The sequence below is a fragment of the Lepidochelys olivacea genome (genome assembly GCF_965140295.1).
Source record: "Lepidochelys olivacea isolate rLepOli2 genome assembly, chromosome: 6".
Taxonomy (NCBI): domain Eukaryota; kingdom Metazoa; phylum Chordata; order Testudines; family Cheloniidae; genus Lepidochelys; species Lepidochelys olivacea.
The window spans coordinates 67,067,445-67,092,373 of record NC_140416.1 but is presented as its reverse complement, the minus strand read 5'-3'; the positions used below and the strand labels follow the sequence as shown (position 1 = coordinate 67,092,373).

General features: G+C 44.1%; 1 protein-coding gene across 4 annotated transcripts in view; it reads right to left on the bottom strand.

Annotated features, from left to right (window-relative positions):
* Positions 1 to 24,929, bottom strand: part of RPAP1 (RNA polymerase II associated protein 1) — a 52,800-nt gene that overhangs the window by 9,495 nt on the left and 18,376 nt on the right. For 2 of the 4 annotated variants that reach the window (XM_084630634.1, XM_084630637.1), the window contains exons 8-18: positions 21,526 to 21,641; positions 20,927 to 21,025; positions 20,391 to 20,492; positions 16,128 to 16,295; positions 13,260 to 13,448; positions 9,447 to 9,581; positions 9,072 to 9,251; positions 6,622 to 6,779; positions 5,469 to 5,645; positions 2,966 to 3,167; positions 242 to 351 (exon numbers count right to left, since the gene is read on the bottom strand). In XM_084630634.1, coding sequence (XP_084486760.1) covers positions 242 to 351; positions 2,966 to 3,167; positions 5,469 to 5,645; positions 6,622 to 6,779; positions 9,072 to 9,251; positions 9,447 to 9,581; positions 13,260 to 13,448; positions 16,128 to 16,295; positions 20,391 to 20,492; positions 20,927 to 21,025; positions 21,526 to 21,641 — 1,636 coding nt within the window. The remainder of the gene's footprint in view (positions 1 to 241; positions 352 to 2,965; positions 3,168 to 5,468; positions 5,646 to 6,621; positions 6,780 to 9,071; positions 9,252 to 9,446; positions 9,582 to 13,259; positions 13,449 to 16,127; positions 16,296 to 20,390; positions 20,493 to 20,926; positions 21,026 to 21,525; positions 21,642 to 24,929) is intronic. The other 2 variants (XM_084630636.1, XM_084630635.1) reach the window with 2 other exon arrangements.

Here is a 24,929-nt window from a genome sequence, read left to right as displayed (position 1 = left end):
CACAAGGGCACACTCATGACACAGAATTGCTAAGCTCCGCACTTTCAGCAGAGTAGGACTTTGTAATGCTCTTAAAACTATACTTTTCACATATTCGAGGCACATGCTAGGGGGTTTCTTTATTTTTTTAAGAAACGTTCTCAGTCACACAACTGCACCTCTCCCTGCTCAAACAGGTCAGAAATGGGACTGCACCTGACTTGTCAAGCTGCAGCTGCAGTCTGGCTTGGAGTGGTTTTACCTGAGCAGATCCCACATGCTGTGCATGGCAGGCTGGCTAAGGAGAGGCAGCAGCACCTCAGACGTCAAACGCTCCACTTCCTCCAGGCAATCAATTGGATTTAGTGATGGCTGCAGAAATCATTGAAAAAAGGGGCATGTCTGAAGACATTCAAATGAAGTGAACAAACTATTCTTGGGGAAGAGACAGCTAGATTTATCTCCCTTCCCCCCGCCCCCTTTTGTTTAAAATAGCTCTTTGCCCTATACACACAGATTTTTGCTTAGCGATAATACCATGGGTTACAGTAAGTTGCTACAGGTAGATAAGCCTCCCACTACACCAATGAGAGACCCCAGTGTGCTAACCTTTCCATTAAACACACTTATACAAAACTATGTTGTCTGTTGCAGGACTGAAGGACTACAATTACAACACAAGATCTAATGTAACTGCCCTGTTATTTAAAGGTGGGTAGTTTAGTGCAGTGTTATCAAAGACTTCAGGAGAATCAGCAGCACACAAGGAGATCAGTTTAGCCTCGGAGACTGAATAGTTCCCAGTATGGCCAAACATCATCCTAGATGAGCAATGCACATGATAGCATTTTACACTCCCAACGCAGAGCCTTTAGGGGACCTTTCCATTTCTCCTGCCCTCAATAAAGAACACTTGAGATGAAAGAAGCATTGCAGAGAATTTTGCATCTCCTTCACCTCACCAGAATGTAGTCACCCCACAAAGAACAAACTAAATCCCTCTCCAGAAAGAGACTTAGCTGATTATTCAGTGAAGCGGAGATGCACACCTCAGTTCTGCGCCTTCTAATGGGCACGGCATAAGGAAGCCATGATAGTCACCACTGTATGATTATTACTGTGACAGATATGACAATATCCTGCAATATCCCAGACAAACCTTATGGATTTAAGTATTTGAAGAGTCCATTGTATTAAAAATGCAAATATTTCTGTACTATTGTGGACTATATAGAACTTCTTATGGAGGAACACAGGATTCATGCAATTTCTGGGAAGTACTGGGGACTTCAAAGGACTTTTGGGGACAATATGCATGAAGTGGATTGCCTAGAAAACACCTGGGATCAAGGGAATGCAAATGACCCACCTCAAAATCCATCCTTTTGAAGCTGCACATTGAGCAGAAAACCATTGTTTAGTTGATTACCTATTCACGGTCTCTTCAAAGGCCCAAACCAGATAACTGAGTAACTCTCAGAGTCATGAGGGTTCTTCTTCTGAGCAAAGAACCTTACGAACCTGAAGCTACAGGAAAACTCCTGTGCAGGGGTTTGAAGCTCTGCTGATCTGTCAGAGGCCTTGTTGTTGGAGTGATCTCCGGTAAGCTTATTAGCATGCGTATAGGTTCTTTTATTGTTTTCTGTATATTTTCTCTGTAATGCTTTTACCTTAAGAGTAAAATGTGCTTGCTTATAAAGATCTGTGTGGTAACTGATAACTGGCAATTACGCTGTCTACTGTCTCTAAAGAGAAGGCAAAAGAAGTCTGCATAAGCAGCCTGTCTTTTGTGGGGGATATCAGTATAGTCAGGGGACTGCGCAGTCTGGAAATACCCTGGTCAGAAAGGAGAAAGAGAAATGTCTCCCTCCAAGAGAGGCACTGTCTGGTGCCCTTGCTACACCACAGAGGGGGAAAGTAAAGGTGCAACTGCCGTGAACTGTGACAACAACAGAGACAGATTTTCATACCTGCCAATTAATGTTTTGCATTTTTTTTCATGTCATCTAACCACAAGAACATTATTGGGGATAAGTAATCTTTGTACTGGCAGTGTCTTACACACAATTTCCTTTATTCTTAAAGGGGAAAAAAACATTCTAGAATTAGAATTCAAGATTCTAAAAAAAATAAAAATGATTTCTAAATATCCCAGGAAACTGGATGGCATAAATGTCTGCCAATGAGTGTTAGAGACGTCAAACACTAATGCCACCAGTTCAGAGCCACCCCCAAGTTTGTAGTGACTGACAGTCATTAGCATCTTTTGGCTATTTGGTGGCCTATTTGAAGTGAGCTGGAGGTCTCCATCCACTTCCTAGCAGACAAGTCTCCACACCACTTGAACTGGCACTACAGTGCACATGTTTTGGGCACTCTCAGAGGGGGCAGCAAAGACTGACTGGCCAGAGATACCAAATTATCCCACACTCTTAAGGGATATTTCTTCCAGGTCAGGGCTGAGACCTTTTGGTGGGGCAGTGCACAGGATGCTTACACTGTGGCTGCCTGTCTGATACTTTTTCTGTGAGTAAATGCAAGATGTCAGGCTGATGTATTTTGAGGCTTGACACATTTCAGAAAATTCACTTTAAAGATGGTCATGTACCATGCCAATTATTGGGTTCCTCTCCCTGTCATTACAGAACTTTACCTCAAATGCCCTTTGGGCAGCAAATACACTCATCTTCATTGTTCCTATACTCCAAATACTGATGGGGTAACACTCAGTCACAGGGAAAACAGGATTGTGGGCACTGCTGAATGTGAAGGACACTGACAGTTCAGCCAATGGTCGCCTGCAGTTTAAAGGCTGTCCAGCCTGGATTTAAGGACTGGCGATCAATGTATAGTCTTCAACTTACTGTCAGCTACATTTCCTTCTAACTTGCTCTTGTTTCAAGCCTTGCTTGGAATTCAGGAGTTAGGAAGAAAACACACAAGCAGGTGACATGGAAGGATGTCCTGGTTCTTTAACAGGCCTTACCTGTTGGCTGCAAACACTGTAGTAAACCCCCAAGTAGATGATGTATGTTGTTGTAAGAGGCTGGAGAGCTTGCCAGGTTTCCAGCCGGGATATCTCCTGGACAGACCTCCTTAGACTGGTCTCTAGGAAGGGTCTCAGGCCTGACACCTGATTCCAGGTGACTGGTGGAGGAGGAATCTGCTCTCCATCCCCTGGACCACTGCTGCAACGTAACAGAAGAATGATATGGCAAAGGGGAATTTCTCAACAAGAATCTTATCCATGAATCATCACAGCTAAAAATACTTTCCAGCAATGTGCAGTCTTAAAGACTGGCAGACACTAGGGCAAGGTACTGGCTCAGAGCCACCACAAACCTGCCCAATCTGCCTCATGGACGTACATAGTGCCAACATTATGTGCGTCTGTCCCTTTACTAGCAGCTTTTTAACTGCTAGTGCGCCTTGAGCAGATGCCGTCGTCAAATGATCTGTAACAACTTCAGATCTCTCTTAAGGGGCTCCAGCTAATTCAGAACGTACCAGTATGTGTTGATATTCTCACCTGATCCTACTGCTCCTACCTGCATTCCCTTCTACTTATCTACTTTAAATTTATCTGCCATGCTGACCCAATCGCCCAATTTGGGTAGCTTACTCTGGAGCTCCTTGCTCTCTTCCAACCAACCATCTTCAGGAAATTCTAGTGCTTCGCTGTCTACTCCTCCTCTACAGCAGTAATAAATATTAAGACACTGGACTCAATATTGATTCCCTGGGGGAACCCATTATTAATTTTTTTCCCATTATGAGATTTAGCTATTTACTCCCACTCATCCTCATAGAAATAAGGGGGAGACAGACAGACAGTAATAGTCTGATATTCAGTAAAAATAAGGGAGAGCTGTGGCAAATACACACAGAAGAATGACAGAATGCATTGCTAGCTCATGGAACAATCCTCACTGCAAAAAACTGGGCTGGGAAGGAGGGAGATGAGTAGCAGCAGTGAGGAATGTAGTAAAAGGTTTAGCTCATTCCCCCTGAGGAATTTTGATATGGTCTTAAAGTGAGGTGTTTTATACCTATGGAATTTGCAAACAAGAATACTCATGTCATTGTCAAGTTAAAATTCATATATCTTTTTCTCACATCTCTCTGTCACTCAGAAATTCTGAAAGGTGAAGGAATTTCTAAAATCTAATTTGCTTTCCACCATTCACTTTCTGCACCTCACTCAGTCTGGACCAGCGATTCTCAACCTGCTTCTCACGGGCTGCTTGTGGTCCAATCAGCAAGGAGCTGCGGCCCATGTGACATCCTCAGGGCCACAGAAGTAGCATTGGATGCAGCCCACAATGGTAAATAGGTTGAGAACCACTGGTTTGGACAATGAAATGAGGCAGGTCAGTTTCACTTTGTTACTGCTCATCAAATGCCTGGTTCCACATACACTAATGCAAGCTGTTGCAGCTGAATCTCCAACCCTTACAGGGAGCAATCAAAGGGAATCCAAAAGAGGCATAAAAACTTGCTTTTCATTAAAAATAAAACCACCATGGAATAGGTTTATTTGAGTGGCATTTTATGGAGGACCAAAGACTGCTTTATTAATGATGCCCATTTCCTTTCACCGGTCCTCAGGTGTTACTTTTTAAACTACAGCTGACCAGCACCACCATGAGAATTCACTTAAGAACATAACAGCCATACTGGGTCAGACCAAAGGTCCATCTAGCCCAGTATCCTGTTTTCCCACAGTGGCCAATGCCAGGGGTCCCAGAGGGAATGAACAGAACAGGTAATCATCAAGTGTTCCAGCCCCTGTTGCCCATTCCCAGCTTCTGGCAAACAGAGGCTAGGGACACCATCCCTGACCATCCTGGCTAATAGCCATTGATGGACCTATCCTCCATGAATTTATCTAGTTCTTTTTTGAACTCTGTTATAGTCTTGGCCTTCACAACATCCTCTAGCAACACTCTCACCAGTGGAGTGATGGGAGGACAACAGCCAGGTCCTCAATGGGAGAAACTAGTGTTCCTGGGAAAGTGCTTCAATGATGCACCTTTTAAATTCAGTTGACCACAACTTTCATTACACAGAAGTACCAGGTACAGGATAGATCAACTCTGACTCTAATCTCCACGTATATCCCCATCTCTAGTCACTGTCTTGTTCCCCCTTATGTCACACCCAATGCACTAGATAACTACTTCAGCTACTCTCAAAACACGTGTCCTTTTGCAGAATTTCTACAAAACCCAGGAACATCTTTGGGACAGGGATCCTGCTTTCTTCTATGTATTACACACTGTTGAGCACACTGATGGTACCTCTGGAAAACAGGACACTATCACATAGTTTAGGCTCCAAACAAGACCTATCTAAAGTGAAGGTTAAACAAAAGGGGAGGGTAGGCCATTCTACATTCATGCTTCTGCGCAGCTACTGCAAACAATGCCCTGGAGAGAACTAGACAGTGTTCTTTTAAAACCACAGCTGACAGAAAGTGACAGGCCTACCTGCTAAGCCGGGCCTGCAGCTCTGCCGTGCAGCCAGCTGTTTGAGTCACGTGGGTCAGCAGGGTGACCACAGCTGTAGCTCGCTGGATGGAAAGTGGAAATGTGGGGTTTTCCTGGCAATCACTTAGCAAGTGGTGCAGGGACTGGAGAATCTTCACCAACACGGGGTAGAGATCCCTGCAGTTTGTGATGGGGGTGGGGTGGGGAGGATGAGTAAAAAAACAAAACCAGGAGAATGTCATTCCAAGCTCAGCAAAAAGGGAATGTTCAATTAGTGCAAAGTTCTTCCTGATAGATAGGGCACTGCCCTAGCATAACCAAGTATTTATACCACACTCACTGCTCTAACATTCAATCACCTGCCCAGAGTAACATACGTACAGACATGCAGCTTTAAGGAATCCTCTTCGGTTTCTCTCCCAACTACTCCTTGGCATTAAGATTTTTTTTTAAAGATAATCCTAAACGTCCTGATCTTAGTCAGCGGGTTTGGAGTATTGGGGGATGGATATTGTGGAAGCACTATTATGAAGCGACAAGTCTCTCGCCTGAAGACAGTGAAATTTCCCATCACCCTAATCTCTTCTGAAAGGGAGCTCGACAGCCAAAGCCCTGCCACTGAAAAAGCTCTGTCCTCCCCTCCTACGAACCGCATTCCTCTGGGAAACAAGTCTGTGGTTGCAGGATAGCACAGTTATCAGAAGAAGATTGTAGCCTGGACCCAGCCCACTAACATTTAGCCTGTGTCATTTAGCAGGCATGCTGCTGCTTGTTGGACCATTCAGAGCTTTCTTACAGATGTCGGGTTCATTCCTAGGTGTGTTGCAACAACTGAGCCTGGAGGTCATGAATGCATAGACCACCCATGTTATATGAAAGAGCTGAATCCAGTCGCGAACTGCTGGGAGAGTGGGAATTTCTTGTTGTGTGGAGAAGGAGCAGCACGATGCTGGTGCTAATGCTCATTTAAACGAGGGAGATCATGAAAGGACAGAAGAAGTTGAGATCACAACATAGAAATCAATGGAAGCTAGGTTTTACAGCACCCTGGGGAGGCTCCACAGATCCCTGCAATTACCTGCCCCGGAACAGGCAGCTCATTCTCTTCATTACACAGACACTGAGTCCCCATTTCTCCAGGTTTGGGCCATACCTGTACAGATCACAGGACTGACCATAGCCAGCAGCCACAGCCCACAGCCGGAAAGCCTCAGTGCTCAGCCTTATGGCTTCCTCCCTGCAGAGAGGCAGGTCCTGAGGATCTTCAGCTATAAACCGACTCAGCCGACTCTTCAGCTCAAATTTATTAAGCTGGAAAGAATAAGCAGACAAATAAAGAAGTAAGATGTGTGTCTTCTTTGGGCCTTCTCACTAAAGCCTCATGCAGCTGCAGCCTCCATTCATAGATTCAAAGGCCAGAAGGGACTATTGTGATCATCTAGTCTGATGTCCCCTATAACACAAGTCACAGAACTTCCCCAAAATAATTCTGAGAACGACCTTTTCAAAAAACATCCAATCTTGATTTAAAAGTTACTGGTGATGGGGAATCTACCAAGACTCTCTGTTCCAATGGTTAATTACCCTCACCGTTAAAAATGAATGCCATATTACCAGTCTGAATTTGTCTAGCTTCAACTTCCAGCCACAGGACCATGTTATACCTTTCACTGCTTGATTGAAAAGCCCATTATCAAATATTTGTTCCCCACCTACATACTAACAGACTGTAATCAAATTACCCATTAATCTTCTCTTTAAGCTAAATAGATCCAATTTCTGAGTCTGTCACTATAAGGCATGTTTTCTAATCCTTTGATCATTCTCATGGCCCTTCTGTACCCTCTCTAATTTATCATCAACATCTTCCTTGAATTGTGGGCACCAGAACTGGACACAGTATTCGAGCAGCAGATGCACTGGTGCCAAATATAAAGGTAAAATAACCTCTCCGCTCTTACTCGATTCACTCGTTTAAGTATCCAAGGACTGCATTAATCCCTGTTGGTCACAGCATCACACTGGGAGCTGATTCTGTGATTCAGCTGATTATCCACCATGATCTCAAAATCTTTTTCAGAGTCACTGCCTCTCAGGATAGGTCCCCCATTCTGTAAAGATGGCCCCCAATCTTGGTTCCTAGATGTATACATTTACATTTAGCCATATTAAAACACATATTGTTTGCTTGTGCCCAGGTTACCATTCAGTGATGTTGATCACTGTATCAGTGGCCTGTCCTCTTCATTATTTCCAACTCCCCCAATTGTGTCATATCTGCAAATTTTCTCAGGGATTATTTTGTGTTTTTTTCCAGGTCACTGATCAAAATGTTAAATAGCATAGGGCCAACAACCAATCCCTGTAGAACCCCACTAGAAATACATCATTCTATGATGATTCCCTGTTTACAATTACATTTTGAGACCTATCAGTTAGCCAGTTTCTTGTTCATTTAATGTGTGCAATGCTAATTTTAATTCAACCCATTCTAAACTCTCCTTTAGAATCATACAGCTCACTGTAACATTCAAAGTGATCGGTTTAGTTTGTGTTACATTAAGGTTCCATTTATAAGGGTTTACTAAATGATCAATAAATGTTACAAGCATGTTACAAACATGTTATAAGCAACCCATTGTGGGACTCTAACATTCTATAACTACTGATTAACCTTTTATTAAAAGCCTACTAATCCTTTATAAGCCATTTATAAATGGAAACTTAATATAAAAGAGTGACCTAATTTTTGATATTTGGTGGTTGTTCAATAGGTTTTCCTCTTTCAAAACGGGGTGTCTCATGTCTGTTCAGGTGCTTTATTTGATCATGGGCTCTTGCTCTCTTGGAAACCTTCAGGTTTTAATTTAGTTTCTTGGATATCAATCTATTAGGAGCCTCTATAAACACTGAATTGAGAACTCCGGGAGGTGCCTGCTGTATTATGACAGGTACCTGCTAGCCATGCTGACTTCATACGCTGCCTTGCATAACTGACTTCATTTGTTTTTCTGATTGGTTGTTGGAAGTGAGGTCATCAGTTTGATGAGCAGGGATAGCATAAAGGAAGAACGACTATTTCTGAAGGCAGATTACCTGCCGAGTATTCATCCTCTTTATGGTTTCATTAAGTAATGGACTCAAGGAGGTGTGTGAGAAAGCACCTGGTACCTTCTTGGGTAGAACAGTTGTAAGAGGGCACCTCTACAGAGATGCTGCCAGCACTTTCCCAACACACGTCCACACATACACTCTTGGCCTCCTAAGAGGACTGTCTGACCTTCAGGGACGCCTCTTAACAGTCAATCAAATTACATAGAACATATGCATTTGGCAGCATATGGCTGAGAGAGACAGAGATGGAGGGGCTGGGAGTTACACTGCTAATATTTAAGTGTTTGGAAGCCAGCTGCTTTTCTTCATTCCAGAGATGGATCCAAATCAGAACCCTTCCCTCCACATGAACTCTGGGTCCAAATCTGCAACTCAGACCCATCTCTAGTTAATTCCCTCCCTTTATTTAGAAACCAAGGCATATTAAAACCAGGGCTTCCACTTCTGCCCGTTGTGACCAGAAAGACCATGCTGAATCATACTGCTTACCAGTCTGGCTGTTGCATTCCTCCCCCCAGATGCCAGGACTCTGATTAACTTCATGGCGGTGGCACACGCAACTCCATGGAGGCTGGTGAGCAAGTGCCCTGGCTCAGCTACCCGGGGATCCCACTGGATAGGGAGAAACTCTCTAACGATGGTCTCAATCAGCCGAGGACAGGCCAGGAGCTGTACAAAAGCAAGCAACACAGACATTGACTCTCAGGGCAGGAACGCAACTCCGGCAGTTTGATTGTCAGCAGGAGCAAGTAGCACAACAATACTGAGCCTCCCTATCCCCTCTCCATTTCTCCATCTTCTTCCTCACCATTCCCCCTCCTCACCCATTGCCCCTTCTCTCTAACCGCCTGCACAGGTGGGTACCTGACTGCATGCTTCAGAGGAGTGCCTTGCTACCCGGGTGAGAATATCCAAGATGTCCAGAACTACAGCGGGGACAGGTCGCACCACCTCAAGGATGTACCTCAGCCGATGAAGAAACTGAGTCTTCAGAAGCCCCTGCAAGACAAAGAAAACAAAAACAAACCCATCATGTTCCTAACATTAGCTCTATACACAGTGTTCATGCTACAGCCGCTGGAAAGAAAGCCCTGTAAAATAGGTGTCTATTTATAAGAACAGGATTGAAAACCATCCTTTGTTTTAACGGGAGAACTCTCCACTCAGAGCTGCTAGTGCAAAGACAAACAAGTATAAGTTGGGAGACAGAGAGAGAGAGAGAAAGAGCAACCGAACTTCCATATGGGATCAGACCAGTGTATGAGGGATCCAAACCCACATGCTTCAGCGCATAAGACAACTACTGACTGACAGGGGATAGGAAGACCATTTCCACCGTAATAGACAATTATGAAATAATGTGCCTGTACGGGTTCTCCCACCTTTGCTGAAACTGGCCACTGATCCCCATCTAGTTCAGTATCCTGTCTCTGGCAGTGTCCAGAACCAGAAACTGAGAATGGACAGTTGTCAAGGTTCCTTCCCCACTCTGAACTCTACGGTACAGATGTGGGGACCTGCATGAAAGACCCCCTAAGCTTATTCTTACCAGCTTAGGTTTACCAGCTTAGGTTAAAAACTTCCCCAAGGTACAAACTTTGCCTTGTCCTTGAACTGTATGCTGCCACCACCAAGCGTGTTAAACAAAGAACAGGGAAAGAGCCCACTTGGAGACGTCTTCCCCCAAAATATCCCCCCAAGCCCTACACCCTCTTTCCTGGGGAAGGCTTGATAAAAATCCTCACCAATTTGTACAGGTGAACACAGACCCAAACCCTTGGATCTTAAGAACAATGAAAAATCAATCAGGTTCTTAAAAGAAGAATTTTAATTGAAGAAAAGGTAAAAGAATCACCTCTGTAAAATCAGGATGGTAAATACCTTACAGGGTAATCAGATTCAAAACATAGAGAATCCCTCTACGCAAAACCTTAAGTTACAAAAAGACACAAAAACAGGAATATACATTCCATCCAGCACAGCTTATTTTACCAGCCATTAAACAAAAGGAAATCTAACGTATTTCTAGCTAGATTACTTACTAACGAACAGAAGTTCTGAGACTGCATTCCTGATCTGTTCCCAGCAAAAGCACCACCCAGACAGACGAACCCTTTGTTTCCTGCCCCTCCCAGTTTGAAAGTATCTTGTCTCCTCATTGGTCAGGTGCCAGCAAGGTTATTTTGGCTTCTTAACCCTTTACAGGTGAAAGGGTTTTGCCGCTGGCCAGGAGGGATTTTATAGCACTATATACAGAAAGGTGGTTACCCTTCCCTTTATTTTTATGACAACAGTTAATCCCAGAAAGATTAGGTCATTTTTAGGGTTAAACAGTGGGAGATCAGAGTCAGTGTCAAAGGAGGGAACAGAATCTGAAAGTCAAGTGACATTCATTTTTGGACCTGGAAAGCAGGTATTTCCAAAAACATGTGGATTTACTACTCATGTTTTATGGTAACATCTTGGTGATCTGTTCTGGCATTTAATATAAAATGCACTTGCAATAAAAATAGAGGGAACTGAATTTCAAAGAAGCAGAAGATTCATATGGCTATGACATAGCCGTGGACCTGTATCTTGAAAGGTCCCTTGCAAACCTTCTTCCTTTGATAAGAGTCAGTATGGGAGGATATAGCCTTCTTAAATCCCTCAAAATTGCACCTTCCAACTTCATTCATGGTCATCCTTATACTCTACTTCTTGCGACCGCACTCTATAAACGTTCTGTAAAAGCATACCCCTTCTTATGCACGTTGGACATGACCCTACCACTGTAGTCATCTTGTTCCCAACTAGTGCAAGCCTGCAACTTGCTGGGATTGTCTAAGTATCTCCTAGTTCGTTACAAAAAATCAAATCAACGGATTTTAAGAAGCTGCCATAATTATTGGCATTGAAAACAGTTTAGTTTCCTCTCCTCAGCTGTTTTTAACAGCCATGTTTCTGCTCATCAGTATCATGTTGAACACTCCTATCTTAGTTGTCACAAAGACATGCATCCAGCCAAACAGACCTCTGAAGATACTAAAATGCCACTGACACAAGACCGATCAAACGTATGACTTCTTTGGTTATAGAACCTTCTGCTGTCAACCAACTACCTGGATAGATAAAACAATTCCACCATTCAATGTCACGGCCTTCTACATGCGGTGTCAATAGGTCATTCATTTCTGTTTTATAGGAGGCATGCATAGCTTTGGTTTTATCACCATTGGTCTTAAATCCATAGACCCATCAGTTTTTCGCAGCTCTTCCAGCATTAACTGTAGTCGGTCAGTACTCCCTCCAAGTAAGGCATCATCATCCACATACGAGACCTTCTAAAGATGAATCTTTAAAATTTCAGACCTCCTACTTTGGCCTCAACCAGCTTTGTCATCAGACAGTCTATTAGAACAGTAAATAAAGTTGGGGAGCGAACACACACGTGGCACACCCCTTATTCTACCGAAAAATCAACCTAATACAACTGTTGACTCTCATACATCTAAACATACTGTGGTACAACTCAACCACTAGGCACACTATATCCTGAGGCATCCCATACTAGCATAGCAGTACCCTCAGTGCTGATGGATGCACTGAGTCAAGGGTGGCCGCAGAATCTATAAACACAATCTGAACTTCCTTTTGTCACTCTAGTCGTTTTTCAATAACATTCCACAAAGTATATATAGCAGGGACTGACCAGTATGGAAACCACACTGGTTGTGTCTCATTTTGTACAAGATGATCGCTGTCCTTTTTTTAAAAGGAGATGAAGCAGCCCCTTTTCCAATCTTCTGGAATGTGACTGGTTTCCCAAACTTTTAAGACAACTAAAAGCTGAAACTCCACTCTTGAGCAGTTTTGATGAAATATTGTTAAGACCAGGTACTTTATTATTTAGTAACTGTTAGATCGCAAACAGCATTTCCTCTAATGTCACCAGCCTGTTTCTGCTGGGTTCATTTTTGGATTAAGGTTGTAGCTAACATCTTGTGAGCATCTGTTCATTAATTCACAAAAAATCATGTTAGTTCAGATTAGTTATAACACTACTTGAGGACAACAATCACATCAGCAGGATTTAGCAGTTATACTGATCTGAGAATGACAAACTTTTCATTCAGCACCACAAGCTGAGTTCTCCTCTGCTTTGATTCAGGTCTCGGTTACTACTCCTTTAAACACACTGCCAGTATCTCTGAGTAGAACAGAGATCTAGCTACCCCTGAGCTATTCAGCTGGAGTATCCCAGGGAAACGGAGTAACATGGTGAAAGCCTTAAGCACGTGGGTCAAAATGCTATAACTGAGGATTTATATACCACAGTGAGTAATGGTGGCCATACTATCATTACCTAGAAGGTTGGCTCTGAGATAACAAAAATGACTGTGTTTCTAGGTCTCATATCAGTGGGACAAGGATGAACAGAAGTACATGCAGAATTCACATTAAAGTTATAAGGGTTTAATTGCAAGATGCAAATATAAGAGGGAGGTGAATGAATTATTAGGTGGTCTCACTTAAGTGACATCCCATAAATGATGGTGACATCAAGGTCACCAATGTTCCAGAAATCAAACTGGAATTTCAATGTACAGGTCCATCTAGCTAGCTTTAACAGCACATACAGCCTTCATGCAAGATATGGTTTTGCTGGCGAGATTCCAGACACAGCTATGGGTTTACCTTTATGACATCATACCGGGCCACATCTGGATCTGGCTTGTTTTCATCCCTTGATTTTTTCCGTGGTGTCTTTTCCATTAGAGTCAATTCTTCCTCTTCCTCCTCCTCCTCCTCCTCCTCTTCACTGTTGGGGGTGAAGGGGAACACAGCCATCCCCTGGTACCATGAGAAAGTCTGGTCAAGATACTCCTGTGAGGAAAAGAAAAGCACATACATAACTTATAGCAAAGGGAGGGTGAAAAGGGAAGCATTTTAAAAATGCTTTTGAATACAAGCCAGTGCAACCCAAAATGGGGACAAGAAACCATGGTGTATTCACAAAGCCCAAGTCTAAGCTAAAAGGACCTGGGGATGATGCCAACCTCAGACTGGTCCAAATTCCACTGAGACAAAAGCATTCTGAACAGATACGCAGGATGGGTAGTAACTGTTTATCTAGTGGTTACCTGGAAGACAATATTCTTGGGTTCTATTTTGGTTTCTACCACTGGCTCACTGTTGATCTCAAATGGGTTACATAGAGGTGCACTCGAGTTAAAAAGTATGTTAAAATAAGTGTTATCCATTTTCCTCTATATTAAACTTTGTTTACTTTTTGCATCTTTCTCAGCTTGGACAATGAACATATAGACTAGACAGCTTTACTTTTGTTTCTATCCCATTTCACATTCAGGTTCTCCTGCTCTAGAACAAGGCTGTAAATATTTGAGCTTCCACCACTTCAGAGAAATGTTTCCATCCAAACCAGACCTGTTTTCCAGTGAATGTTTTTAACTGCAGAAAAAACTTATTTTATTTTTTTAAATGAAAACTAAATCTGAGGCTTCAACTACTTGACAGAGTCCCTTTAAACTTATCACTTGGTCTGCCAATCAGTAAAACAATTATTCTACTAGCTGCCTGCCACATAAGTGTGTCGTGCAGCTTAGTTAATGCTTGTAAAGTTCCCAAACAATCTTGGATGAAAGGTGCTATAGAAGTTTGAACTATTATTAGGCACAAAAAGCAATGCTGACAAGATGAAGGGTAAACTATGAAGTCAAGGGCTCAGAGAGAAGGCTGGGATTCCAGCTCGAAGCCCTGAAATTGGGATCCACTGTTTTAAATCTAGAAGTCAAACTCTACATAGATTATTTCAGTCTTCAAATAATTAATAGAAATAAGTCACCCTTGCCTCCCTTTGGCAAGACTAATTTATGGATGACGGGAACATTTAGGCTAGAATGATAAAGCCCTGAAATTATAACAAAGATAACAGAAGTATTAACAGACCCTTAACTAGGCAGAAACTTGGCATACCTGGAAAAGCTGGAGTACTCCTCAAGAGTGAGGTCATGCACAGACGAAGGTGAGATAAGTACTTTGCACATGTAAATTATCATCCAGCTAATGATCTCAGAGTGCTTGACAATTATTAATAAATGGAGTCTCACGGGGATGTTTGGAGGCAAGGCAGTATTGTTTATCCCCATTTGACACAGGAAGACTGAGGCTGTGAGACTTGTCAAAGATCACGCCACATGTCTGTGGCAGAGCCAAGGACACAATGGCAGATGCCCAGTCCAGAGCTCTACACACAAGACCATCCTTCCCTCGTAGGTCTGGAGCCACCCTCTGAAGCCTGATAACGTGAGTGACACACTGAGGATGTTCAAAATGAGAAATCTCAACACAGACAGATGCCTTTATAGTGCAATTGTTGGTAGAGTTTCTGGCCTTGCATATGCAAAGACATCATACCACAAGTCAAGAAGGCAACATTCCTTCTTTATGGCTCCAGCAGAGAACACCTTGACTACTGCATTTTGCTCTGGACACCTAGTTACCAGAAACATGCAGACAATTCAAAAGGGAGTCAGAGAAAAAAATCATTAAGAGGTTGGAAGGATTGGTTTATGGCACTGTTTCCAATGCAGGGGGCAGGGCCCACCCAGGAGAGCATAATTAGACCAAGGGATGATGGAGCAGAGGAAAGGAACAGTAGAACAGGGAAAGCTACATGAAACCTCCATTCACCTCACCTCCCCCACTGTGACTATGCTCCTGTGATTGGAGGAAGTTGCAGGGGACTGCCTGCAAGCTACCTGCTTTCCTTGCCTACTTCAGTGGCAGTCCTACTGCAGCTCCCCAGGGGAGCAGCTCCTGGTCAAAAGGCTGCAGATTCAGGCAGCAGGGCTCACCCATGCTCCTTCTGCAGGGCAAAGCCCAGCCAGGAGGGCATGTGGGTCTTTGTCTCAGAGAGCTATCAATGATATCTGCACCTCAAAAAAGACATGTAGTCTTCTGGTGAAAGAGGGACACACGCAGGAAAGAATAAGAAACAAGACCAAGAAAACAGAGCAAAAGAGCACAGGAGAGGGAACCAGAAAAAATGGACAGATGAATGGAGTGAGGGCGGCAACTGTGCTGGGATAAGGCATAAGGGGGAGAGCGTCCAGCTGCCAGTCCACTGGCTGGAAAGGAGGCACCACAATAAAAGGCCGGAAACCATAGATGTAAGAGGTCAGATTAAAAGAACTAAATACATATAACTTGAAAATGGGGCTGTGAAATAATACAGTGTACATGAACACCAAAAAAGGGAGAGAAGTTCAGCAGCCCTGAGATGAATTTAGGGCAAGGCAGAGTTAGTCTGAACAGCAGGAACAAATTCTGAACAGTGAGATCTATTAAGAGTAACTAGGCCAAGGAAAAGGAGCGATGGAAGCCCTACTGCTTACAGTGAGACTGAACAAAGCATGAAAATAGTGTTCTGTGGAGAATAACGGGACACTGACCATCATATAGCTTGATCCAAATGATTTAATAGGTCCCTTCCTTCTGATTCCCACACCCAAATCGCTATTACACCCAGCACCGCTCTCTCACCTCATCTTCAGGGGACACCAGCAGTGCATGGAGAGCCCGGACAGATGCCGCAATGACATTATCCACCGTATCATCCAAGGAGAAGCGCAACAAGAAGAGGAATCCAGCATCGAGCAGCAAGCGCAGGACACTACCCTTCAGGGAGGAGGCAAACTCCCCAGCCTTGGCCTGAAAGAAATGCCACCCACATCCTCAGCATCCACCGAGTCACCCCATTAAAGCCAGGTGTGTATTAACATGCACCACACTTGCTGTTGCCTATGTTAAATGTAAAGCAGCTAAGAAAGCTGCGTTTGGTCAGTGACAACGATGGAGCACCCTGTCCAATGGGAGCTGCATGGCAAGACTGGAACATTACATAGTGGCTACACATTTTTACACTATTTAATCCAAAGCTGATTAACCCCAGAATGACGCTAGCAGTTGCCCACGAGGAGACTTTAGAACCAATTAAAAAGGGAATCCAACGGGCATCCTGGACTCCAGTGGACATGCACGACACAGAGAAATTCAGTAGAGCCATATTGAGTTCAGATACCCACAATGCTCTGCACTTTGGGAATGTTTCCAACTAACAACCTGCCATGGCTTCTTTTGAACCTCCCCCTCTCTCCACAGGAGGGTCACCAACATGCCCCGACGGGATAAACATACATGAGCAATTACACTGCAAACACACGGGGATCCATGAGGAAGGCCGTGCACATCACGAACACCAGACTGCTTGCAGCTTCACGACCCACAGTCCCCCCAGAATACTCCTTTTGTACCTCCACTAGAAGGGAACAGTCCCACGTTCCTCATGCCATTCTGCCATTTGCTGAGATTTCACACTTAGTTTGAGGGATCACAACTCATTTCCTATTTAAGCATGACAAACTATCCCTATAACTGAACTAAGGCTCTCCCACTGTGGTCTAGCCCCACTGCACTAACCCTATCAATGTGTGGGGCAGGGAGAGTGAAAAGCAAGTACAGCAGGAGTAGGAAGACACTTCATCCCTTGGTTTCTATTCTTTTCCTTTTGTTTTCTGTATGTGAATGGCTCCCCTTCCCTCACCTCAGAGATCAGACTTTTTAATTCTGGACCAAACTCCTGCTCCTCACCCCAGCCCAAAAAGTTCTTCACATTAAGTCCTCTCTGCATCATTCATTGCTGACATCCCCTGCAGTACTTTCCCTGTGAGCCAGTAGGAAGTTATGCTCCTTTCCACTGAGGCAGACAATTCATTCTGCCACTGATGCTGGTGCATTACTTTAGGAGCAGGATTGTTTATTCTCACCTGCTATAAGAACAAGCATGTCACATAGCTGGCTCAGCCAACGGAAGAGGAAGTGTAATAAAATCGCTTATGTCAGATATAAGACTGTAGATTAATCACAGATAACTCAAAAAAATTAATCGCGATTAATCGCAGTTTTAATTGCACTGTTAAACAATAGAATACCAATTGAAATGTATTAAATATTTTGGATGTTTTTCTACATTTTCATATATATTGTATTCTGTGTTGTAACTGAAATCATAGTGTATATTATTTTTGTTACAAATACTTGAACTGTAAAATAACAAAAGATAGTATTTTTCAATTCACCTCATACAAGTACTGAAGTGCAATCTCTTTGTCGTGAAAGTGCAACTTACAAATGTAGATTTTTTTGTTACATAACTGCACTCAAAAACAAAACAATGTAAAACCTCAGAGCCTACAAGTCCACTCAGTCCTACTTCTTATTCAGCCAATAGCTAAGACAAACAAGTTTGTTTGCATTTACAAGAGATAATGCTGCCCTCTTCTTATTTACAATGTCACCAGAAAGTGAGAACAGGCATTTGCATGGCACTTTTGTAGCCAGCATTGCAAGGTATTTACATGCCAGATATGCTAAACATTTGTATGCCCCTTCATGCTTCGGCCACCATTCCAGAGGACATGCTTCCGTGCTGATGACGCTTGTTAAAAAAATAATGTGTTAATTAAATTTGTGACTGAACTCCTTGGGGGAGAATTGTCTGTCCCCTGCTCTGTTTTACCCGCATTCTGCCATATATTTCATGTTATGGCAGTCTCTATGACCCAGCACATGTTGTTCATTTTAAGAACACTTTCACTGCAGATTTCACAAAATGCAAAGAAGGTACCAATGTGAGATTTCTAAGGCTAGCTACAGCACTCGACCCAAGATTTAAGATTCTGAAGTACCTTCCAAAATCTGAGTGGGACAAGGTGTGGAGCATGCTTTCAGAAGTCTTAAAAGAGCAACACTCTGATGCAGAAACTACAGAACCCAAACCACCAAAAAAGAAAATCAACCTTGTTCTGGTGGCATCTGACTCAGATAATGAAAATGAGCACGCGACGGTCCGCACTGCTTTGGATGGTTAACAAGCAGAACCCATCATCAGCATGGACGCATGTCCCCTGGAATGGTGGTTGAAGCATAAAGGGACATATGAATCTTTAGTGCATCTGGCACATAAATATCTTGAGATTCCGGCTACAACAGAGAACGCATGTTCTCACTGTCAGGCAACACTGTAAACAAGAACCGGGCAGTATTATCTCTTGAAAATGTAAACAAACTTGTTTGTCTGAGTGACTGGCTGAACAAGAAGTAGGACTGAGTGGACTTGCAGGTTCTAAAATTTTTTATTTTTGAGTGCAGTTTTTTTTGTACATAATTCTACATTTTTAAGTTAATCTTTCATGATAAAGAAACTGCACTAGAGTATTTGCGAACTGAAAAACACTATTTTTGGTTTTTTTACAGTGCAAATACTTGTAATCAAAAATAAATATAAAGTGAGCACTGTGCACTTTGTATTCGGTGTTGTAATTGAAATCAATATATTTGAAAATGTCAAAAACACCCAAAAATATTTAAATAAATGGTCTTCTCTTATTGTTTAATCGGGTGATTAATCAAAATTAATTTTTTTAATCGCTTGACAGCCCTAGTCAGATGAAACCATGGAGCCACCAAATATGCAATGTCTGCGACACTGCGGAACAGCACTTTTGAGCATCTTCTTCTAGCCCAGGGGTCTCAAACTCAAATGACTACGAGGGCCATGTGAGGACTAGTTCATTGGCCCAAGGGCTGCACCGCTGCCCCACCCCACCCCCAACAGCTGCCCCAGCTCCGCCCCACTCCACCCCTTTTGTGAGGCTCTGCCCCTGCCCCGCCTCTTCCCTGCCTCCATTCCAACCCCTTCCCTGAAATCCCCACCCCAACTCCGCCCCCTCCCTGCCTCCAGGGGGTGCAGGAGGGGTGTAGCAGGGGGCTCAGGGCAGGGGGTTGGGATGCAGGATGGGGCAGGCAGCTCAGGGCAGGGGATTGGGGTGCAGGAGGGGGCTCTGGGCAGGGGTGCAGGAGGGGTGCAGCATGGGGCTTAAGGCAGGGGGTCAGGGTGCAGTAGGGGTGTGGGGTGCAGCAGGGCAGGGGTTTCGGCTGCAGGAGGGGTTTGGGGGGCGGGTCCGGCCCGGCGCGTACCAGGGGCAGGGCAGGCAGGCAGGGAGGGAGCCTGCCCTGCCCCCACACCGCTCTGGGAAGCGGCCAGGACCCGGGGGGCGGGGGAGCAGCGGCGGTGGCACAGAGGTCTGTGTGTTGCCTCGGCCGCTCCTCCAGGTACCTCCCCTGAAGCTCCCATTGGCCGCGGTTCCCCATTCCTGGGCAATGGGAGCTTCGGGGGAGGTACCTAGAGGAGCAACCAGGGCAACACACAGACCCCTGAGTCGTCCCCCCTCCTCCCCTCCCCCAGGTCCTGACTGCTTCCCAGAGCAGCGCGGGGACAGGGCAGGGAGGAAGCCTGCCCTGCCCCCAGTGCGCACCAGGCCGGAGCTGCTCTAGGTAACTTCTGGGGAGGTGGGGGTGCCACGGGGAGCTGGCGGGCCACAGAAAATAACCGCACAGGCCGCATGTTTGAGACCCCTGTTCTAGAGATAGCTGGGACTCAGTTCTCCCATAGCACAATTCCACTTGGATTCACACAGATCCACACCTGACATGTGCATACACACACCCTGCCCCTTTGTCAAGGTGGCAGGGACAGATGATACAGGAGTTGGCTCTGCCAGCTTCACACCCGTGACAGGTTCTCCTTCATAGGGGGAATTTTCTGCTGGTGTCTTCTGGCTGGAATCCATCCACTTTGTGCTGCCTGAGCAGTGCAAAGCGAACTTATCGCATTAGAGAATCTGGGCCCTGATATTGCCAGCAGTGTAAACTAGGAGGAAGAACTTCCATACAAAGGTCACTCACCTTCTGGACAACATGGCCTAGCACCTGTAATGCCAATGTCCGCTGCTGAATGATCTGACTGCGGCACAAGTGGAAGAGCTCTTGGAGGGAGTAACCAGCCCTCTACACAGAGGGGGAGAGTAAAGGAAAAAAAAAAAAAAAAAAAAGCTAGATAAAACAGGATCCTTAGAGTAGTTACAAAATATAGCACAAGGAATAAACTGCATTGCAAAAGAGTTGTGAGTGCTGCTTTATGCAAATGACTAAAGAGATTCTATTCTACTTCATTGAGAGACTAGCTAAAGGGTAAGCCTTGATAGGTAAGCCAATTGTGTGGGGGTATTCTTTTGCAAGTAGATACATTTTAAAATGGGATTAAGGAGCGGAAATAGTGACTCAGTATGTTCTGATTTCTCTCCTGGGTCCTAATTCAACATGCATTCCTAAGGGGCACATCAGTAGGATATCCAGACACGAAGAATCTGAGAATTAAACATGGAAATCAGAATACGGTGTACTCTCTTTCCATTTCCACTTTATTCTGATATCTCCCTTACTTCTGCTTCTTCTCCATGGTGGTGTAGGCCCAGATGAGTAGGTAAATCTGCATCTGGGGGAATCAATTCTCCTTTCAAACTAAATCGTGCTTGCATGCCCTATTTAAAAAAAAAAAAAAAAAGTTATTTTACTGCCTTTCACTCCACTCAGCTTTTATATCTTACTTCCTTAATACAGTTTCAATCTCTTAGCTCACGAAGTCCCAAGTTCTCTACAACTTATCTCCATTGCCCTGGTTTCTTAACTTCCAGAGCTATTTCCCCACATATTCCAGTTGCCAAACTTCAAGTTCCCAGATCTCTCAGACACTAGACACTAAATTCCCATCTCAATCCCTGGTCCCCTCTAGTTCCAGATCTACCCTGCATAGTATCATGGAAAAGACAAGTACTGGATGAACATGGTAACTGGATTTTCATCACACTCTAAGAGAAGATAGGGACAGATCTGGAGAGATGCCATTGTTGGCATCGTTTATAGTTTGAAGAAGAGAAGGCTCATTTTCCAGCAACATCAGTCTCTGAAGACTTCACCAACATGAACCACACGTCCCACCAACAAACGAAAAGAGAGAAAAATCAGTTTCTACTTTCCAAACCTTTTTGGTTCTCTTCTGCCGTGGGTGGGGCAGATCCTTTATCCACTCCAGCTTCTCAAACTCCACATTGTTCATGTGGATCCATTCCTTCTGGGGCTTGATGGGAAGGTCAACTTCTTTGAGGAAGGAGAGAAAGCATCAGAGGCATTATCTTTCCTGGGCACAGAGAGAGACAGCCAAATATTTGGCTATGAGAGTATTTCATGTGCAGTTTTCATGTAAAGTAACAAGAAAACTATCTTCAAATTGACTTATAGCTGGTGCATAAACATCAAAGATTTACTGCTGTTTTAATCTTTCATAAGCTCTAGAAGAGGAAGTAAACAGCACTATAATGAAATTCACAGACGATACTAATTTGGGAGGAGCTGAACACCAGACAGGATACAAACAAAGAAATTAGGGACAGAAAAAAAAATTAGATTCAAGTTTGAGAACTGCAAACTAAAAACATCTGGGGGAAAATAATCTGAAATAAAGAGGCAGAAAGCTAGGAAGCAGTAATGCTGAAAGAAACAGATGAGAATGGACAGTAAATTATTAGCCTGCAGTGAATTATGGTAATAAAAAGGTCAGTGCAATATGGAGCTGCCTAGAGACATCATGTCACAGGACAGAGAGGTAATAGTCCCTTACTACACAGATCTGATGAATCCACACCTGCAATGTTGTATTCAGTTCTGACTACCTAGATTAAAAGAGTTTGTGATGGCATGCAAATCCCGCACAGGCCCTGAGCAGGTCAATGAGAGCTGAGAGGCCAGTTATGTTACTGATCATGAAGCCCAGTTGGGCAAGAGCAGGCTGGTTAATATAAAGAGCAGAAATCTGTAGCAGAAGGGGGCTGCAGGGAGAGAGTCGGGGTGGAGTGGGGATAAACCCTGGGGATCCTAGCCTGATTAGAGAAGGCTGGTAAGCAGCTGGGGAGGCATAAAGCAGCCACTGAGGTGGAGGAGGCCCTTGTGCTGCACCCTGAAAGAAGGGCAGGATTTGGACTGCCAGGAAGAGAGAGCTCTGGGAGATGTTCTGTGGAGGAACAGAGTAATGAGAACTTAAGAGGCATAAGGGAAAGGCTGAGAGAGGCTGGGTAAAAAGGAGCCCAGGGAAACAGCAGCAAAGAGTGGAAGTGCACAGACCTTGGTTGCTGGTTACAGGGTCCCTGGGCTGGAACCTGGTGTAGTGGGAGGGCCTGGGAAGGTGGCAGGAGCCTGGAGCTGGGGCCAAAAGACCTTCTGGTGAACTAAGGGGTGGACAAAATCATGACCTGGCCAGAGGACTGAGTTATAGGAAGAGAGGCCACCGGAGTGACCATCAGCAGAGGGCACCATGTGGGAAAACCACTGCTATGCCACACCTGGCCACGAAGAGGTGATCCTGAGGCACGCGAATACCCTTCACAGAGCTAAATACATATAGAGAGAGAGCTTGGCTGAGCCACGACTCAGCGGAGAAGCACGACAACAGCTGACAAGTATTTGAAAGATGTAAACACGATGGAGGAAGATCAATTATTTAGCATAATAAACAGAGCTTTAAACTACAAGAAATTGAGAGAGAGGAAATTTAGGCTCAACATCATGGAAAACTTTTTGTCAGAGAGATGAATTAAGCTGCAAGTTGATCTCCAAAGGGAAGGGGTGCTTGGGACATGTACCTGGAGCCAACTAAACACAAGCAAAGGCACAGTAGAAATCTGTCCCATACTGGCTTGAGGATGGATTAGTTACCAGTCTTTTCCATCTCCAGATTCAACCTGGAAAACCACACAAACATTAGCTCAAGGTAGCCTGGACCAGGACTGGTTGCTGTGACCAGAGGGCATTGAAGAGTAGCAGCCTTGTTTCTGATTGAACAAAACAAGAGCAGGACATGGAGATGTTTAAATTACTGCTGTAATCCTCTAAACTGACACACCCTTGCAAGAAACAATGGATACACAGAAATCCTTTTTTCTGATCAGTCCTTTTCCCGCAGATAACTGGCCCAGCCTGAAGCCTAACCTTCTCCTGGCTCATGTCTCCAGTTAGCATTTTAATCTTCACAAAGGGCCCCCATAATTTCTGAGACATAGCCACAGACTCATGATTAGTGTAGTATTGAATCAGGCAAGGAACCAAGAGCAGTGTTATCTACCCCAGCCAGAAAACTGTTCCACAGAACTTCAGCCAAAGGCCCAGTGCACATTTTAATTAAAGAAAAAAAGCATCTGAAATGAAAGAAGGTGGCATGTTTGTGGGTGGTGGGTGTGAAACAAAAGGAAGTAAAATCACCAGAAAACTGAAATCTATTAACATTTCTAATTCAACAAGTTGTTTTTCCCCTCTCCATTAATCACTAAATGAAGAGGGCTAATTTAATCATGCCATGAACAGGATTATTAATGTTACTAGTGGCCCTTGCATTACAATCTTGTCAACAGGAAAAGACGGATACATATTCCAAGGCATCAGCAGATTGTTCAATTACTGAGAAATCCCTTTACAGAAACACAAGCTGGTAGCCTGAATGCAACATATGTACCAAACTTTGCAAGGCTTCCATTGCTTTAAGGGTGACAAACTCAACCCTCTCCCTCTCCACCCTCCTTCCCAGAGCCTGTAGGCACTTTTTTCCTCTGATGAGAGTACAGCCTATGGGCAAAGGACTTGGGACAAATTTACCAGAAATTGAAGCCTTTTATTCTCACTAAGAAGGAATTAAAACAAATGCCTCCTCGAATGCTGCTGAACCGAGCTGCTGTTTCTCCTGTGGGATTCAGGATTACCATTTCTGCCAGTTTACTCATGATGAATATATTCCTTGACATCAGCAGTGGCAGCTTCCCAATGTTAAGTGCCAATGTAAAATTAATATTACATCTCCTGCTGGGCATGGTGCATTGCATGTGTAATCTCATGCAGCTGGAAATGCCTCAGTGATTTTTAGAATTGCTTCTTTCTGTAAAATGCTTTCCTGCTCCTCTCCTCCTTGAAATATGAAGTCTCCCATAGAAAATCCTCTTTTCCCGTTCCAACACTGGCTTCCAGGGGGAGCAAAGCACCCTCCCCAACCAACATACTCTTCCCAAGAGCTCCAGTACAACCCTGCCCACCCTTTAAAGACCACTTCTCCTGAGCAACTAATTTGTGCTGGTGCCTGGTGTGGAGTGGGGCAAGCGAGTGTCACTTACTAAGATGCAGCTTGTGCACTCCATTGTTCTGGAACTGAAGAGCTAAAAATAACCTTTATATTAAGGCTGATGGAGATAAAGAATCAGAGGGAGAAAACTGTTGTGGAGAAACAGCAGAAGGATTGTGGGGCGAGGCATTTTCTTCAATAGATGCTAAAACAGCTTTCCTTCCCCTCCACACACACAAGCTTCTCTCTCACCAAGGAAATGGTAAACACCGTGGTTATCTCCCCAA